The sequence below is a fragment of the Poecile atricapillus genome, chromosome 33 (assembly GCF_030490865.1).
Source record: "Poecile atricapillus isolate bPoeAtr1 chromosome 33, bPoeAtr1.hap1, whole genome shotgun sequence".
NCBI lineage: Eukaryota > Metazoa > Chordata > Aves > Passeriformes > Paridae > Poecile > Poecile atricapillus.
Window position 1 is genome coordinate 2,043,496 of NC_081281.1, and position 17,761 is coordinate 2,061,256.

General features: G+C 64.3%; 3 protein-coding genes across 3 annotated transcripts; 2 read left to right on the top strand and 1 right to left on the bottom strand.

The window, feature by feature from the left end:
- The first annotated feature begins 839 nt into the window (after positions 1–839).
- LOC131590400 (calsequestrin-1-like) lies at positions 840–8,302 on the top strand. The gene is made up of 9 exons (XM_058860443.1): positions 840–984; positions 2,163–2,274; positions 3,753–3,826; positions 4,668–4,798; positions 6,787–6,832; positions 6,980–7,034; positions 7,116–7,216; positions 7,510–7,587; positions 8,060–8,302. The coding sequence occupies exons 1-9, from the start codon at positions 841–843 to the stop codon at positions 8,300–8,302; spliced, it is 984 nt and encodes a 327-aa protein (XP_058716426.1). The 5' UTR covers position 840.
- A 5,712-nt stretch (positions 8,303–14,014) lies between these two features.
- Positions 14,015–15,405, bottom strand: LOC131590373 (keratinocyte proline-rich protein-like). Its single transcript, XM_058860401.1, has 2 exons — positions 14,494–15,405; positions 14,015–14,462 (listed from the first exon to the last, which is right to left on the bottom strand). Exons 1-2 carry the CDS (start codon positions 15,394–15,396, stop codon positions 14,076–14,078), a joined length of 1,290 nt encoding a protein of 429 aa, XP_058716384.1. The 5' UTR covers positions 15,397–15,405; the 3' UTR covers positions 14,015–14,075.
- Positions 15,406–15,411: 6 nt separating this feature from the next.
- LOC131590398 (astrocytic phosphoprotein PEA-15-like) lies at positions 15,412–17,552 on the top strand. The gene is given in 4 exon segments (XM_058860438.1): positions 15,412–15,604; positions 16,523–16,528; positions 16,531–16,677; positions 17,392–17,552. Coding segments are annotated over 4 exon segments (390 nt in total). The 5' UTR covers positions 15,412–15,432; the 3' UTR covers positions 17,457–17,552.
- Positions 17,553–17,761: the final 209 nt, after the last annotated feature.

Here is a 17,761-nt window from a genome sequence, read left to right on the forward strand (position 1 = left end):
GACAGCGGGGAGGGGACACCGGGGAGGGGACAGCGGGGAGGGGACACCGGGAGGGGACACCGGGAGGGGACAGCGGGGAGGGGACACCGGGAGGTGACAGTGGGGAGGGGACACCGGGAGGGGACAGCGGGGAGGGGACACCGGGGAGGGGACAGCGGGGAGGGGACACCGGGGAGGTGACACCGGGAGGGGACAGCGGGAGGGGACAGCGGGGAGGGGACACCGTGTCCGTCTGTCCCCGAGGCGCCGGAAGGGGCTGTGACTGTCCCCGTGTCCCCACGGGGGTCGTGTCCGTCCTTGTCCCCAGGGCTGCGTCCGTCACCCTCCGACTGTCACCCGGCCCAGGGAGGGACGTCCGTCCGTCCGTCCGTCTGTCTGTCTGTGTGTCCCCGGGGTGTGGCTGTGTGTCCCCGGGGTCCGTGGGTCTGTCCCCAGGGTCCGTGTGTCTGTCCCCAGGGTGTTCCTGTCCCCTGGTTCTGTCCGTCCCTGCTCCTCCCTGGGCCCCGTCCCCGCCTGTCCCTCTGTCCCCTGCTTCTGTGTGTCCGTCCCCGTGTCCGTGTGTCCGTCCCCGTGTCCGTGTGTCCATCCCCGTGTCCGTGTCCGTGTGTCCGTCCCGGTGTCCGTGTGTCCATACCCGTGTCCCTCTGTCCCTCTGTCCCTCTGTCCCTCTGTCCCCTGTCCCTCTATCCCTCTGTCCCTCTCTCCCTCTGTCCCCGTGTCCCTCTGTCCCTCTGTCCCTCTGTCCCCGTGTCCCTCTGTCCCTCTGTCCCTCTGTCCCGTGTCCCCTGTCCCTCTGTCCCTCTGTCCCTCTGTCCCCGTGTCCCTCTGTCCCGTGTCCCCATGTCCCCGCTGTGGCCCTGCCGGTGGCTCCTGGCTCTGCTGGCTCTGTCCCCGGGGGTCTCGGGGGGTCCCGGGGGGGCCGCGGAGCTGCGGCGGCGCCCCGGGGACACCGGACCCCGGCCCGAGGAGCTGGAGGCGCTGGAGGTGGGAACTGGGTGGGAACTGGGAGGGAACTGGGAGGGAACTGGGAGCACTGGGAATCACTGGGAGCACTGGGAGGAAGCTGGGGGAGCTCCGGGGGTGGCACTGAGGGGACACGAGGGGACCTCGCGGCGCTGCCCGGTGCTGGCTCCGCTGCGGCGGCGGCCCGGGGACACCGGACACCGGCCCCGGGAGCTGGAGCCACTGGGAGCACTGGGAGGGAACTGGGAGGGAACTGGGGGACACTGGGGCACACCGGGGGGTCACTGGGGGACACTGGAGGGGGTTCTGAGGGACACTGGGTGACACCGGGGGGACACTGGGGGACACCGGGGGACACCGGGGGGTTCTGAGGGACACTGGGGGACACCGGGGGGACACTGGGGGACACCGGGGGACACCGGGGGGTTCTGAGGGACACTGGGGGACACTGAGGTGACACCGGGGGGTCCCTCAGCCGTGCCCAGCCGTGTCCCCTCCCTCGCGGGTGGCGCTGGAGCAGAGCGGGGTCGGCTTCGGCCTCGTGGACACCGAGCAGGGCCGGGAATTGACTCTGGGGGTCCCCCAGAGCCCCCCGGGACACCCCCAGAGCCCCCGGGGGAGACCCCCAGAGTCCCCCTGACCCTCGGGGACACCCCCAGAGCCCCCCGGGGACACCCCCAGAGCCCCCCTGACCCCTGGGACACCCCCAGAGCCCCCCGGGGACACCCCCAGAGGCCCCCGGGGACACCCCCAGAGCCCCCCTGACCCCTGGGACACCCCCAGAGCCCCCCGGGGACACCCCCAGAGCCCCCCGGGGACACCCCCAGAGCCCCCCCTGACCCTCGGGGACACCCCCAGAGCCCCTCCTGACCTCCGGGACACCCCCAGAGCCCCCCGGGGACACCCCCAGAGCCCCCCTGACCCTCGGGGACACCCCCAGAGCCCCCCGGGGACACCCCCAGAGCCCCCCTGACCCTCGGGGACACCCCCAGAGCCCCCCGGGGACACCCCCAGAGCCCCCCTGACCCTCGGGAACACCCCCAGAGCCCCCCGGGGACACCCCCAGAGCCCCCCTGACCCTCGGGAACACCCCCAGAGCCCCCCGGGGACACCCCCAGAGCCCCCGGGGGAGACCCCCAGAGTCCCCCTGACCCCCGGGACACCCCCAGAGCCCCCCCTGACCCCCGGGACACCCCCAGGCTCTGGGGACCCCCGTGCAGGTGGTGGCAGCCGGGCAGGAGCTCCGGGCCTTTGGGGACATCGAGGAGGAGCCCAAAGTCATCGGGTACTTCGAGGGACGGGACTCGGAGCGTGCGTGGGGACACCCCCTGTGTCACCTGAGTGTCACCTGTGTCACCTGTGCCACCTGTGTCACCTGTGTGTCACCTGTGTGTCACCTATGTCACCTGAGTGTCACCTGTGTGTCACCTGTGTGTCACCTGAGTGTCACCTGTGTGTCACCTGAGTGTCACCTGTGTGTCACCTGTGTCACCTGAATGTCACCTGTGTGTCACCTGTGTGTCACCTGTGTCACCTGAGTGTCACCTGAGTGACAATTCTCAATCCCCAGTTCCCAATTCCCAATCCCCAATCCCCAATTCCCAGTTCCCAATCCCCAATCCCCAATCCCCAATCCCCAATCCCCAGTTCCCAATCCCCAATCCCCAATCCCAAATTCCCAGTTCCCAGTTCCCAGTTCCCAGTTCCCAATCCCCAATTCCCAGTTCCCAATTCCCAGTTCCCAATTCCCAGTTCCCAATTCCCAGTTCCCAGTTCCCAATCCCCAATTCCCAGTTCCCAGTTCCCAATCCCCGGTTCCCAATTCCCAGTTCCCAATTCCCAATTCCCAGTTCCCAATTCCCAGTTCCCAGTTCCCAGTTCCCAATCCCCAGTTCCCAATCCCCAATTCCCAATTCCCAGTTCCCAATTCCCAGTTCCCAGTTCCCAATTCCCAATCCCCAATTCCCAATCCCCAATTCCCAATCCCAAATTCCCAATCCCCAATCCCCAATTCCCAGTTCCCAGTTCCCAGTTCCCAATCCCCAATTCCCAGTTCCCAATCCCCAATTCCCAGTTCCCAATCCCCAATCCCCAATTCCCAGTTCCCAATTCCCAGTTCCCAATCCCCAATCCCCAATTCCCAATCCCCAATTCCCAGTTCCCAATTCCCAGTTCCCAGTTCCCAATCCCCAATCCCCAGTTCCCAATCCCCAATCCCCAATCCCCAATTCCCAGTTCCCAATTCCCAGTTCCCAATTCCCAATTCCCAGTTCCCAATTCCCAATCCCCAATTCCCAGTTCCCAGTTCCCAGTTCCCAATCCCCAATTCCCAGTTCCCAATCCCCAATTCCCAGTTCCCAATTCCCAATCCCCAATCCCCAATTCCCAATCCCCAATTCCCAGTTCCCAATCCCCAATTCCCAATCCCCAATTCCCAATCCCCAATTCCCAGTTCCCAATTCCCAATTCCCAGTTCCCAATTCCCAATTCCTAATTCCCAATTCCCAGTTCCCAATTCCCAATCCCCAATTCCCAATTCCCAGTCCCCAATTCCCAATCCCCAATTCCCAGTTCCCAATTCCCAGTTCCCAATTCCCAATTCCCAATTCCCAGTTCCCAATCCCCAATTCCCAGTTCCCAATCCCCAATTCCCAATTCCCAGTTCCCAATTCCTAATTCCCAATTCCCAGTTCCCAATCCCCAATCCCCAATTCCCAATTCCCAATTCCCAGTTCCCAATTCCCAGTTCCCAATCCCCAATTCCCAGTTCCTCCCCCATTCCCCCTCAGCCTTCCAGGCCTTCTCCGCCACTGCCCAGCGCTTCCACCCCTCCCTCCTCTTCTTCGCCACCTTCGACCCCCAGGTGAGCACCGGGGTGGGCTGGGTGACCCCTGGGACCCCCCAAATCCCAAAAAACCCCAAAATCCCCAAATCCCAAAAAACCCCCAAAATCCCCAAATCCCAAAAAAACCCCAAAATCCCCAAATCCCAAAAAAACCCCAAAATCCCCAAATCCCCAAAACCCCCCCAAATCCCCAAATCCCAAAAATCCCCCCAAATCCCAAAAACCCCCCAAAATCCTCAAATCCCAAAAACCCCAAAATCCCCAAATCCCAAAAAAACCCCAAAATCCCCAAATCCCAAAAAAACCCCAAAATCCCCAAATCCCCAAAACCCCCCCAAATCCCCAAATCCCAAAAATCCCCCCAAATCCCAAAACCCCCCCAAAATCCTCAAATCCCAAAAACCCCAAAATCCCCAAATCCCAAAAAAAACCCAAAATCCCCAAATCCCAAAAAAACCCCAAAATCCCCAAAATCCCCCCAAAATCCCCAAATCCCAAAAATCCCCCCAAATCCCAAAAACCCCCCAAAATCCTCAAATCCCAAAAACCCCAAAATCCCCAAATCCCAAAAAAACCCCAAAATCCCCAAATCCCAAAAAACCCCCAAAATCCCCAAAATCCCCCCAAAATCCCCAAATCCCAAAAACCCCCCAAAATCCTCAAATCCCAAAAACCCCAAAATCCCCAAATCCCCAAAACCCCCCTAAATCCCAAAAACCCCCCAAAATCCCCAAATCCCAAAAATCCCCCCAAATCCCAAAATCCCCCCAAAATCCCCAAATCCCAAAAAAACCCCAAAATCCCCAAATCCCAAAAAAAACCCCCAAAACCCCCCAAAATCCCCAATCCCCCGTTGCAGGCGGCGCAGGAGCTGCGGCTGGGGCTGAACCAGCTCCACCTCTTCGAGCCCTTCCTGGAGCAGCCCCGGAGCTTCCGGGGGGACCCCGGGGACCCCCACGGGATCGAGGCCTTCGTGGAGAGCAGCAAACGGTGGGGAACGGGAATTTGGGATTGGGAATTTGGGATTGGGAATTGGGAATTGGGAACTGGGAATTTGGGGATTGAGAACTGGGAATTTGGGAATTGGGAACTGGGGATTTGGGATTGGGGATTGGGAATTGGGGATTGGGGACTGGGAATTGGGGATTGGGAATTGGGGATTGGGAATTTGGGATTGGGAATTTGGGATTGGGAATTGGGAATTGGGAATGGGGAACTGGGAACTGGGAATTTGGGATTGGGGATTGGGGATTGGGAATTTGGGATTGGGAATTGGGAATTGGAAACTGGGAATTTGGGATTGGGAATTTGGGATTGGGGATTGGGGATTGGGAATTTGGGATTGGGAATTGGGAACTGGGAACTGGGAATTTGGGGATTGGGAACTGGGGATTGGGAATTGGGAACTGGGAACTGGGAATTTGGGGATTGAGAACTGGGAATTTGGGATTGGGAACTGGGAATTGGAGATTGGGGATTGGGGATTGGGGATTGGGGATTGGGAACTGGGAATTGGGTGCTGGGAATTGGGAGCTGGGAATTGGGAACTGGGAATTGGGAACTGGGGCTGAACCAGCTCCATCTCTTCGAGCCCTTCCTGGAGCAGCCCCGGAGCTTTCGGGGGGACCCCGGGGACCCCCACGGGCTCGAGGCCTTCGTGGAGAGCAGCAAACGGTGGGGAACGGGGACCCCCCCCCAAATCGGGGGTCCTGGGGAACCCGGGAGGTTGTCATGGAGATGGGATGCTGAGAGGAGACGGTTGCTATGGGGATGTGGTTGCCATGGGAGGAGGTCTCAATGGGATGTGGTTGCACTGGGTGATGGTTGCCATGAGGACCGGTTGCCATGAGGATGCGGTTGCCATGGGGACAGGTTGCCATGGGGACAGGTTGCCATGGGGATGTGGTTGCTAGGGAAGGAGGGCTCTATAGGGTGATGGTTGCCCTGGGTGATTGTTGCCATGGGGACAGGCTGCTGTGGGAGGAAGTCTCTATGGGGTGATGGTTGCCACGGGGATGCTGTTGCCATGGGGATGTGGTTGCCCTGGGTGATGGTTGCCCTGGGTGATGGTTGCCATGGGGGCTGGTTGTCATGGGGGTGTGGTTGTCATGGGGGTGTGGTTGCCATGGGGATGTGGTTGCCATGGGCGGAGGTTTCTATGGGATGATGGTTGCCATGGAGATGTGGTTGCCCTGGGTGATGGTTGCCATGAGGACCGGTTGCCATGAGGATGCGGTTGCCATGGGGACAGGTTGCCATGGGGACAGGTTGCCGTGGGGACAGGTTGCCATGAGGATGCGGTTGCCATGGGGACAGGTTGCCGTGGGGACAGGTCACCATGAGGACCGGTTGCCATGGGGATGCGGTTGCCATGGGGACAGGTTGCCACGGGCAATGGTTGCCACGGGCAATGGTTGCCAAGGGAAGTGGTTGCCACGGGAGACGGTTACCATGGGGATCCCGTTGCCATGGGGACAGAGGATCCTCACCCCCCCCCCATCTCCCCTCACCCCCCTTTTCCCACGGTGGCCCCGGGGGTGACCCCGCTGGTTTGGGGGGGTCTGCTCTGCCCGGGGGGGGGCTCGGGGGTCCCGGGGGAGGGGGAGGGGGCGCGGCCGAGCCCCCCCGAGCCGGGCAGGGTTAAAGCCGCGGGTGCTGCTGGGAGATTCCCGCAGTTTTAATCCCCCCCGGATCATCCCCCCCCTCCCCCCGCCGCGGCCTCAATCCCGAGGGACATCGGGGACCCTCCGGGCCCCCCCCCGAGCGGTGACACGGGGGGGACCCGGGGGTGCTCGTCCCTGTCACCCCCTCCCCATTCCCAGCTCTTCTGCCCCTCCCCAAACCCCCAATTTGAGCCCCCCCGCAGCAGCACCCGGGGGGGGGGGGGGGAGGGGGGCAGCGGCTCCTGGGGGGGGAGGGGAGGGGGGGATCTGATTTTGGGGTGCCCCTCACACCCCCCCCCCCCCCAAACCCCCCAGGGCCACTCTGCAGAAACTCAAAGCTCAGAGCACGTCCCGGAACTGGGTGAGTGCGGGGGTCCCGCCACCCCCACCCCGGTGACCCCCAAAACTCGGGGGACACTCGGGGGACACTCGGGGGACACTCGGGGGACACTCAGGGGACACTCAGGGGGACACCCCACGTCACCGTGACCCCCCCGTGTCCCCCCAGGAGGACCTTTGGGATGGGACCCACATCGTGGCCTTTGCCGAGGGGGATGATCCCGGTGAGGGGAGGACGGGAAGGGAATTGGGGGGTCCCGGGGGGGATCCCACCCCCCCCTGAACCCCCCCTGACCCCCCCCCAGACGGGTTCGAGTTCCTGGAGATCCTGAAGGAGGTGGCCCGGGACAAGAGGGACAATCCCGAGTTCAGAATCCTGTGGATCGATCCCGATGATTTCCCGATGGTACCAGACCCCCCCCCGGGGGATGGGGACAACCCCCGGACAGGGTGTGACACCTGTGTCCCCTCCCCCATGGGGTGTGACCCCTGTGTCCCCTCCCCCCATGGGGTGTGACCCCTGTGTCCCCTCCCCCACGGGGTGACCCCTGTGTCCCCTCCCCCATGGGGTGTGACCCCTGTGTCCCCTCCCCCACGGGGGTGACCCCTGTGTCCCCTGTGTCCCCTGTGTCCCCTGTGTCCCCTCCCCCACGGGGGTGTCCCCTGTGTCCCCTGTGTCCCCTGTGTCCCCTCCCCCAGCTCGTCCCCTCCTGGGAGGACACCTTCGACCTCGACCTGTCCCGGCCCCAGCTCGGCGTGGTCAATGGCACCGACCATGTGAGGGTCACCTCAGTGTCACCCCAGTGTCACCCGTGTCACCTCAGTGTCACCCTGTGTCACCCTGTGTGACCCTGTGTCACCTCAGTGTCACCCTGTGTCACCCTGTGTCACCCCTGTGGTCAATGGCACTGACCATGTGAGGGTCACCTCAGTGTCACCCCAGTGTCACCTCAGTGTCACCGTCACCTCAGTGTCACACTGTGTCACCTGTGTCACCCTGTGTCACCCCAATGTCACCCAGTGTCACCCCAGTGTCACCCCAGTGTCACCCCCTTGTCACCCTGGTGTCACCCCAGTGTCACCCCAGTGTCATCCAGTGTCACTCTGTGTCACCTCAATGTCACCCCAGTCATTCCAGTGTCACCCTGTGTCACCCCAATGTCACCCTGTGTCCCCCCGTGTCCCCCCGTGTCCCCCTGTGTCACCCCCGTGTCCCCCAGTGTCACCCCATGTCCCCCCGTGTCCCCAGGCCAGCAGCGTGTGGCTGGACATGGAGGATGAGGAGGATCTGCCGGGACCTGAGGAGGTCCTGGAGTGGCTCGAGGAGGTTCTGGAGGGGGACACTGGGGACAGGGATGGCGATGACGATGAAGAGGATGATGATGACGATGATGATGAAGACGATGATGATGAAGATGATGACGATGACGATGACGATGATGACAATGATGGTGATAAAGTTGATGATGATGATGATGATGCTGACTCATAATGATGACGATGATGACAATGATGACGATACAATGATGAAGATGATGACAATTACAATGACAGTGACGATGATGATGATGATGACGATGATGAAGATGATGACAATGACGACAATGACATGACAATGATGAAGATGACGATGAAGATGATGATGACAATGACAACACTGACAATGATGAAGATGATGACAATTACAGTGACGATGATGACAAAATTGATGATGATGATGACGACGATGATGGTGACGATGATGAAAACAATGACGATGTCAATGATGATGATGATGATGATGATGATGACCCTGACAATGATGAAGATGATGACAATTACAATGACGATGACGATGATGATGAAATTGATGATGATGATGATGACGATGGTGACAATGATGATGAAAACAATGACGATGTCAATGATGATGTCGATGATGATGATGATGGTGATGATGATGATGATGATGTCAATGATGATGATGTCGATGATGATGATGATGATGATGATGATGATGATGATGATGATGATGATGATGATGATGATGACGATGTCAATGATGATGATGATGATGATGATGATGATGATGATGATGATGGTGACCAGGCCATAAAATCCCCAAAGGCCCAGGGAGTGTCCCCAGGGCAGTGAGAATCCCTGGAGCTGGGTGAGATCCCTGTGCAAGATCCTTGAGATCCCTTTATGGGATCCCCCAGACAAGATTTCCATGTGAGATCCTGGTGAGATCCCTGAGAAGCATTCCCTGCACAAGATCCCAGCGTGAGATCCCTGTATGAGATCCCTGTACGAGATCCCTGTACGAGATCCCTGTACGAGATCCCAGCATGAGATTCCCTGTACGAGATCCCTGTATGAGATCCCTGTACGAGATCCCTGTACGAGATCCCTGTACGAGAGATCCCTGTATGAGATCCCAGCGTGAGATCCCTGTATGAGATCCCAGTGCAAGATCCCTGTATGAGATCCCAGTGCGAGATCCCAGCATGAGATTCCCTGTATGAGATCCCTGTACGAGGTCCCTGTACAAGATCCCAGTGCAGGATTCCCTGTACAAGATCCAGTGCAAGATCCCTGTACGAGATCCCAGCACGAGATTCCCTGTACAAGATCCCAGCATGAGATCCCTGTACGAGATCCCAGCACGAGATCCCAGTGCGAGATCCCTGTATGAGATCCCAGCGTGAGATTCCCTGTACGAGATCCCAGTGCAAGATCCCCATGGGAGATCCCTGTGTGGGATTCCCTCTGTGAGATTCCCAGTGCAAGATCCCATGGGAGATCCCCCTGTGAGATTCCCTATCAGATTTTCCCCCATGGGAGATCCCTGTACGAGATCCCAGTGCAAGATCCCCCCCTATGAGATTCCCATCGGATTTTCCCCCACGGGAGAATCCCCCAGACAAGACCCCCCTGCCACCTCTCCACACGAGATCCCTGTGCTGGATCCCTTTGCCAGATCCCCCTGTGATATTCCCCTGGGCATGATCCCCGTGGGAGATCCCTCACGTGGGATCCCTGTATGAGATTCCCCACAGCGGATCCCTGTGCCAGATCCTCCAGACAAGATCCCTGTGTGGGATCCCAGTGCCACATCCCTGTGCCAGATCCTCTGTAAAAGATCCCTGCACGAGATCCCTTGGGCAAGATTCCCAGAGGAGATCCACCCTGTGAGAGCCCCTGATCCCCGAGACAGATCCCTGGGCAGGATCCCCACATGAGATCCCTGTGCCAAATCCCAGTGTGGGATCCCTGCTCCAGATCCAGTGCCAGATCCCAGTGGGGGATCCCAATACCAGACCCAGTGCAGGACCCCAGAGTGGGATCCCTGCTCCAGATCCCAGTGACAGATCCCAGTGGGGGATCCCAATACCAGACCCCAGAGTGGGATCCCCACTCCAGATCCAGTGCCTGATCCCAGAGTGGGATCCCTGCTCCAGATCCCAGTGGGGGATCCCCCCTCCAGATCCAGTGCCCGATCCCAATACGGGAGGGGTGCCAATGTGGGGTCCCAGTGCTCGATCCCAGAGTGGGATCCCCGCTCCAGATCCCACTGCTGGATCCCAGTATCGGATCCCCCCTCCAGATCCCCTCCTGGAGCCGTGTGTGAACGTCCCCCCCGCGGGGACCCCAAATCTCGGCCGCGGGGACCCGAGGGAGGGGGATGAGGATGGGGCGGCTCCTCCCCACCGACCCCGCCCCTCCAGGCCCCGCCCCCTCCGACCCCGCCCCGTTAGGCCCCGCCCACCCCCGCTCCGAGCGGCGGCACCGAGAGCCGAGCGGCGGCAGCGGCACCGGCACCGGCAGCGCCCGCGGCCGGTAAGTGCGGCCGGGGAGGGGGGCCCGGAGCCACCGAGCGACCCCCGGCCCCGCCAGCGGCTCCGTCGGCCGCACCGGCACCGGATGGACCCCGCGGCCGCCGCCTCCATCCGCTGCCGGGGCCGCTCCCGGAGCCGCTCCCGGTGCGCTCCAGCGGCCCCGGAACCGCGGTGATGGCTCCCCCGGCTCTGTGTGACCCCCCCCGCCCGGCAGAGCATCCCCCCCGCTCCCGTCATGCCCCCCCCGGGCGGGCAGGAAGGAGTTAATGGTGGCGGTGGTCCCGGACAGGGTCCCCCGGTGCCCCCCATCCCCCCCCTTTCACTTCCCCTTTCGCTGCCGGGGGGGCTCGAACCCGTGACACGCTGTGGCGGGGGGGGGACACTCGGTGGCTCCCGGTCCCCACGCGGGACGCGGGACCCGCCATCCCCCCCGTCCCTGTCCCTGTGACACGCTGTGGCGGGGGGGGGACACTCGGTGGCTCCCGGTCCCCACGCGGGACGCGGGACCCGCCATCCCCCCCGTCCCTGTCCCTGTCCCTGTCCCCGTCCCTGTCCCCATCCCTGTCCCCATCCCTGTCCCTGTCCCCATCCCGGTCCCGTCCCACCCCCCCCGTCCCAGTCCCCACGCGGGACACCGGGTCCTTCCCCCCGTCCCCCCCCCGCGGTGACAGCGGGACCCCCATCCCCACCAGTGTCCCCCCCCGTGTCCCCCCCGTGTCCCCCCGGCGATGTCACCGCGGTCCCCCCGGGCCGCACGTCCCGTCCCCGCGGTGCCACCCAGTGCTCCCAGTACCGCCCAGTACCGGCGATGCCACCGCATCCCCCGGGACGGGCTGACCCCCCCCCTCACCCCCCCTGACCTCCCCCCCCCGGGTTTGGGGACATCGCGGGGGGGACACGCGGGTGGGGAAGGGGCTCCTGAGGCGGTCACGCGCCGCCGGCGGGGCCAAACTGGGGCCAAACTGGTCCCAAACTGGGCCGCGGGAGACGCCGCCGCTTCCGCGTCTCCGCTCCGGGACGGGGCGGGGGCCCGGGAAAGGAACGGGGAGGGGACGTGGGGAGGGGGGCGGGGGTCCCAGGACTCATCGCCCCCCACCCCACCCGTGCCCCGTCCCACGGAGCGGCCCCGCGTGGGGAAACTGAGGCACGGGAGAGGGGAAGGATCGCGCCCAGCTGTGCCCCAGCTGTGCCCCAGCTGTGCCCCAGATGTGCGCGGGGATGCTGCGGCCGCCGGGGCAGGGCGGGACCCCCGCCACACGCGTGGGACCCTCGCGACACCGAGGGGACAGCGGGGCAGGAGGGTGGCGGTGGCCGTGGGGCAGGGCGGGGCCCACGGGGGGGGACACGGAGGGGCCGGAGAGTGGCCGTGGGGCTGGAGAGTGACCGTGGGGCTGGAGAGTGACCGTGGGGACCGGACAGTGGGGCCGGACAGTGGGACCGGACAGTGGGGCCGAGGCCGTGGCCGTGGGGCCGGAGCCGTGATTCGCATTCCGGGGGGGCCCGGGGGGGGCCGGAGGCGGCCGCGCCGCTCCCCGAGCCACAAAGGGCCCCTTGTCCCCACGCTGCGTGGGGAGGGGGCGGGGGGGGGGCTCGTGGGGGACCCTCCCCCTCGTCCCGCTCTCCCCACCCACCCCAAAAACAAGCGGGGTGGGGGTGGGGGGGGTGGGCATGGGACGGGATCGGCGCCCCCCAGACCCCCCCCACGGGGGACACAAAGGGGGGAGGGGACCGTCCCACCCGTGTCCTGCCCCCCCCCTCACCCAGGACGAACCCCCCGAGCCCCCCGAGCCCCCCGCCCGCCCAAGTGAATGGGCCCCCGCGGGGCCACGCCCCTCGTGAATATTCATGAGTTGCTTTGCATGAGAAACGTGAATGGGGCGGGGGGGGTCCCACGGCGGGGGGGGGGGGAGGGGGGTCGCGGGTATTTCCCCCCCCCCCCGTTTTCCCATCCCGCTCCTTTTCCTGGCGGATTCCCCGCGGGAATGGGCGCGGGGGGGGCCCGGGCCGGGCCTGGGAACGCGGGAGGGGCCGGAGGAGCGGAGGGAGGGGGGGGGTCCCGGTCCCCGCCCCCCCCCCGGCGGAAGGCCCCGTGTCCGGCCGGGGCTGAGTCATCGGCGGCCTTAAAGGGGCCGCGCGCTCGGACACGCGGGGGGGGAGGGGCTGCGAGTGGGGGGGGAGGGGTTTGTTATGGGGGGGGGGCAGCGTGGGGGAGCGTCTGTGCCTTTTGGGGGGGGGGGAGGGTTTGTGCGTGGGGGGAGGGTCAGTGAGTGGGGGGAGTGTTTGGGGGGGGGAGGGTCCGTGAGTGGGGGGGGGGTCCGTGAGTGGGGGGAGGGTCCGTGAGTGGGGGGAGGGTCCGTGAGTGGGGGGAGGGTTTGTTATTGGAGAGGAGCGTGGGGGGGGGGTGGGGGGGGGGACGCGTCTGTGCGTGGGGGGGGGCGTGGGGGGGAGCGTCTGTTCCTGGGGGGGGGCGTGGGAGGAGGGGCTGGGGGGGGTCTCACGTGTGGGGGGGAGGGGGGGTGTTTACCAAGCACAGTCACGAGTGGGGGGGCGGGGGGGGGGGGCGTGTGTGGGGGGGTTGTTTACGGGAGTAGTCACGGGGGGGGTGGGGACAGCGACGTGACCGTGTGTGTGTCCCCTCCCCCCCCCAACAACGCCACCTGTGACCCCCCCCCGCGTGTCCGTGGGGTCCGCGAGACCCCCACACCGCCCCCCCCCCCTCCCCCAAAGGTGCGGGATGGGGGGGGGGGGAGGGGCGGGCGGGTGATGCGTTGCCGTGGCAACCGCATCCCTGCGTGGGTGGCGGCGTCGCCATGGCAACGGGGACCGGCGGGAGAGGGGGGACAGTGACCCCCCCCCCCACCCCAGCCACGGCTGAGACCCCCCCACAGAGCGCGGGGGGCGGGGGGGGTCAGTGAATTTGGGGTGAGTGTGCAAAGGGGGGGTCAGTGGGAATTTGGGGTGTGCAAAGGGGGGGTCAGTGGGAATTTGGGGTGTGCAAAGGGGGGGTCAGTGGGAATTTGGGGTGAGTGTGCAAAGGGGGGGTCAGTGAATTTGGGGTGAGTGTGTAAAGGGGGGGTCAGTGGGAATTTGGGGTGTGCAAAGGGGGGGTCAGTGAATTTGGGGTGTGCAAAGGGGGGGTCAGTGAATTTGGGGTGAGTGTGCAAAGGGGGGGTCAGTGAATTTGGGGTGAGTGTGTAAAGGGGGGGTCAGTGGGAATTTGGGGTGCGTGTGCAAACAGCCCCGTGCAAAGGGGGGGTCAGTGAATTTGGGGTGAGTGTGTAAAGGGGGGGTCAGTGAGAATTTGGGGTGCGCGTGCCAACAGCCCCGTGCAAAGGGGGAGTCGGGGAGGGGCTGTGCGAGCCCCCCCCCGCACTGGGTGGTGGCAGCAGCGGGGGGGGACACGGGGGGGACACGGAGCAGCCGCCGTCGGTCCCTGCTCGGTCCCTGTCACATCCCGTGAGCGTCACATGAGTCACGGCCGGGGGCTGGGCTGGCACCGGGACTGAGCCCGGGGACGCGGTGACAGCGGGGACTGGGGCTGGGGACACTGGTGACACCAGGGACTGGGGCTGGGGACACCGGTGACACCAGGGACTGAGTCCAGGGCACCGGTGACACCAGGGACTGGGGCTGGGGACACCGGTGACACCAGGGACTGAGTCCAGGGACACGGTGACACCAGGGACTGGGGCTGGGGGACACCGGTGACACCAGGGACTGGGGCTGGGGACACCGGTGACACCAGGGACTGAGGTTTGGGACAGTTGTGACTTGAGCAGCTGAGTTTGGGACACTCATGACACCAGTGGCTGAGTCCAGGGGCACTGGTGACAGCTGTGGCTGAGGCTGGGGACACCGGTGACACCGGGGATTGAGGCAGGGACACCGGTGACACCGGGGACTGAGGCAGGGACACCAGTGACACCAGGGACTGAGGCTGGGGACAGTTGTGACACCAGGGACTGAGGTTGGGGACACTGGTGACATCTGTGCCTGAGGCTGGGGACACCGGTGACACTTGTGGCTGAGGCTGGGGACAGTTGTGACACCACTGGCTGAGGCTGGGGCTGGGCTGGCACCGGGGACTGAGCCCAGGACACTCGTGACATGAGTGACTGAGTCTGGGGACATTGTGACATTTGTGATGGTGGCAGAGGCCGGGGCTGGACCTGGCACCAGTGGCCGAGGCTGGGGACACTGGGGACACTGGGTGACACTGGTGACACAGGTGGCTGAGTCCCCTGTCCCTCGTGTGGCTGAGAGCAGGAGCACTCACGTCATACACAGCTCCATCCCGTGTCACTCCTGTCACCCATGGCCATGTCCCCTGTCCCTCACACTGTGTCCCCCATGTCCCTGATGTCCCATGTGTCCCCTGTTCACCAGCCATGGCCAAGTCCTGTGTCCCCCATGTCCCCAAGTGTCCCCATACCCCATGTCCTTGATGTCCCTGATGTCCCCAGCCAAGCACCGCAGTCTGCTGGAGGAGCTGGCCCAGAACAGCCACGTCCCTCATGTCCCTGATGTCCCTGTCCCTGCTGTCCCCAGCCATGTCCCTGATGTCCCCAGCATGTCCCTGCTGTCCCCAGCCATGTCCCTGTGTCCCCAGCCATGTCCCTGATGTCCCGTGGTCCCCTGCTGTCCCCAGCCATGTCCCTGCTGTCCCAGCCATGTCCCTGATATCCCGTGTCCCCTGCTGTCCCCAGCCATGTCCCTGTGTCCCCAGCCATGTCCCTGATGTCCCCTCTGTCCCTGTGTCCCCAGCCATGTCCCTGATGTCCCCTCTGTCCCCTGTGTCCCAGCCATGGCCGAGTACCGCAGTCTGCTGGAGGAGCTGGCCCAGAACATCACGGCCGAGGACCTGGAGCAGCTCAAGTCCGCGTGTCGCGAGGACATCCCCAGCGGGGAGGGGGACGCCATCGCCACCGGCCACCACTGGTTCGCCTTCCTGGAGCGCCACAGCAAACTGGACCGAGGTGTGACCCGGGGACACCCCGTGCCACCGGCACTGTCCCCTCCCCGTGCCCCGGGGACACCCGTTGCCACCGGCACTGTCCCCTCCCCGTGCCCCGGGGACACCCCGTGCCACCGGCACTATCCCCTCCCCGTGACCCGGGGACACCCGTGCCACCGGCACTGTCCCCTCCCCGTGCCCCGGGGCTGCTCCAGCCTTGGGCTGGTCCCCATCCCGGTCCCCTGAGCCCTGTCACAGTCCCTGTCCCCAATCCCAGTCCCTGTCCCCTCTCTCTGTCTCCTCTCCCGGTCCCTGTCCCCAATCCAGTCCCTGTCCCCTCTCCCAGTACCTGTCCCCTCTCCCGGTTCCTGTCCCCTCTCCCTGTCCCCAGTCCTGTCCCCTCTCCCCGTCTCCTCTCCCGGTTCCTGTCCCCAATCCCAGTCCCTGTCCCCATCGCCCGTGCCCTTTCCCAGTCCCCTCTCCCAGTTCTTGTCCCTCCTCCTAATCCCCGCCCCAGTGTCCCCCCTCCCCTTTCCTGGTTCCTGTCCCTGTCCCCTGTCCCTGTCCCCATTCCCATCCCTGTCCCTTCCTCATCCTGTCCCCCTCCCGTCCCGATCCTGTCCCTGTCCCCAGCCTGTCCCTCCCTGTCCCCATCCTGTCCCTCCCGTCCTCATCCTCATCCTGTCTCTGTCCCCTGTCCTCATCCTGTCCCTCCCATGTCCCCATCCCTGTCCCCGTCCCTGTCCCCATCCCTGTCCCATTCCTGTCCCTGTCCCCATCCCTGTCCCCATCCCTGTCCCCACTCCCGTCCCCTCTGGGCCCCGGTGGCCGCAGCGCGGGTGGCCCGAGCCCAGCACGTGTCCCGTGTGTGTCCCGTGTGTGTCCCCTGTGTGTCCCCTGTGTGTCCCCGCGCTGTCCCCGCGCTGTCCCCGTGTCACAGACAACCTGTCTACATCGAGCACATCTTCGAGATCTCCCGCCGGCCGGACCTGCTGACCAAGGTTGTCCAGTACCGCACGCAGGTGCTCAAGATCTCCGAGGAGGACGAGGTGGACACGAAGCTCACGCGCATCCCCAGCGCCAAGAAGTACAAGGGTGAGACCCCTCCCAAAATAAACGGGAGAGGGGACAGACGGGGACCCCCAGGGACAGCCAGGGACCCCAGGGACAGCTGGGGACAGGGACAGCTGGGGACCCCCAGGACACCCGGGGACCCCCAGTTAACCCAATATCCCCGGGAAGGGTTGGAGACCCCCACCCATTATCCCCAGGCTGTGACAGGGATGCCAAGGGGGGGTAAAGACCCCCTCAGGAAGGGCTGGAGACCCCCGGGCAGGATTGGGGACCCCAAGCAGGGTTGGGGACCCCCAGGAAGGGCTGGAGACCCTCGGGAAGGGCTGGAGAACCCCAGGAAGGGCTGGAGACCCTCAGGAAGGGTTGGAGACCCCTGGACAGGGTTGAGGACCCCCAAAAAGGGCTGGAGACCCCCAGGAAGAGTTGGAGACCCTCGGAAGGGCTGGAGACCCTCGGGAAGGGCTGGAGACCCTCAGGAAGGGCTGGAGACCCCCGGGCAGGGTTGGAGACCCTCAGGAAGGGTTGGGGACCCCCCAGGAAGGGTTGGGGACCCCCGGGCAGGGTTGGGGACCCCCAGGAAGGGTTGGAGACCCCCAGGAAGGGTTGGAGACCCCCGGGCAGGATTGGGGACCCCAGGAAGGGTTGGAGACCCCCAGGAAGGGTTGGGGGCTCTGTGGGGGAGGGGAGACAACCCCACCCCATAGCCCCCTGACCCCCCCGTGTCCCCCCCCCCAGACATCATCCGGCAGCCCTCGGAGGAGGAGATCATCAAACTGGCCCCCCCCCCAAAAAAGGCCTGAGCTGCAGGAGGAGCCCCCCCAAAACCCCCCCCAGAGCCCCCTCCCCAATTTTCACCCCCTGGGGGGGGGGGCTCAGGGGAGGGGAGGGGCACCAAGAACGTCTTAAACCCCCCCCAGATGGGGAGGGGGAATTGGGGAAGGGAAATTCCATGGGACCCCCCCCCCCCAAAAAAACCAACCTCTACCGGGGGGGGGGGAAGGATGGGGACCCCTCCCCAATTTAAGTTGGGGGGGGCATAAAAAATGGGACCACCCACCCCCTCCCCCCCCAGCCCAATTTAAGGGGGTCAAAAGTACTGGGAGCC

Coding starts and splice junctions, on each gene's coding strand:
- LOC131590400 (XM_058860443.1), top strand. CDS start 841: ATGTCCCCGCTGTGGCCCTGCCGGTGGCTCCTGGCTCTGCTGGCTCTG. Junction 6,833..6,979: donor AGAGCACGTCCCGGAACTGG/GTGAGTGCGGGG, acceptor GTGTCCCCCCAG/GAGGACCTTTGGGATGGGAC. Junction 7,217..7,509: donor ATCCCGATGATTTCCCGATG/GTACCAGACCCC, acceptor CCCCTCCCCCAG/CTCGTCCCCTCCTGGGAGGA.
- LOC131590373 (XM_058860401.1), bottom strand. CDS start 15,396: ATGGCTGGGGACACAGGGACAGAGGGGACATCAGGGACATGGCTGGGG. Junction 14,463..14,493: donor TGTCCCTGCCTCAATCCCCG/GTGTCACCGGTG, acceptor CCTCAGCCACAG/CTGTCACCAGTGCCCCTGGA.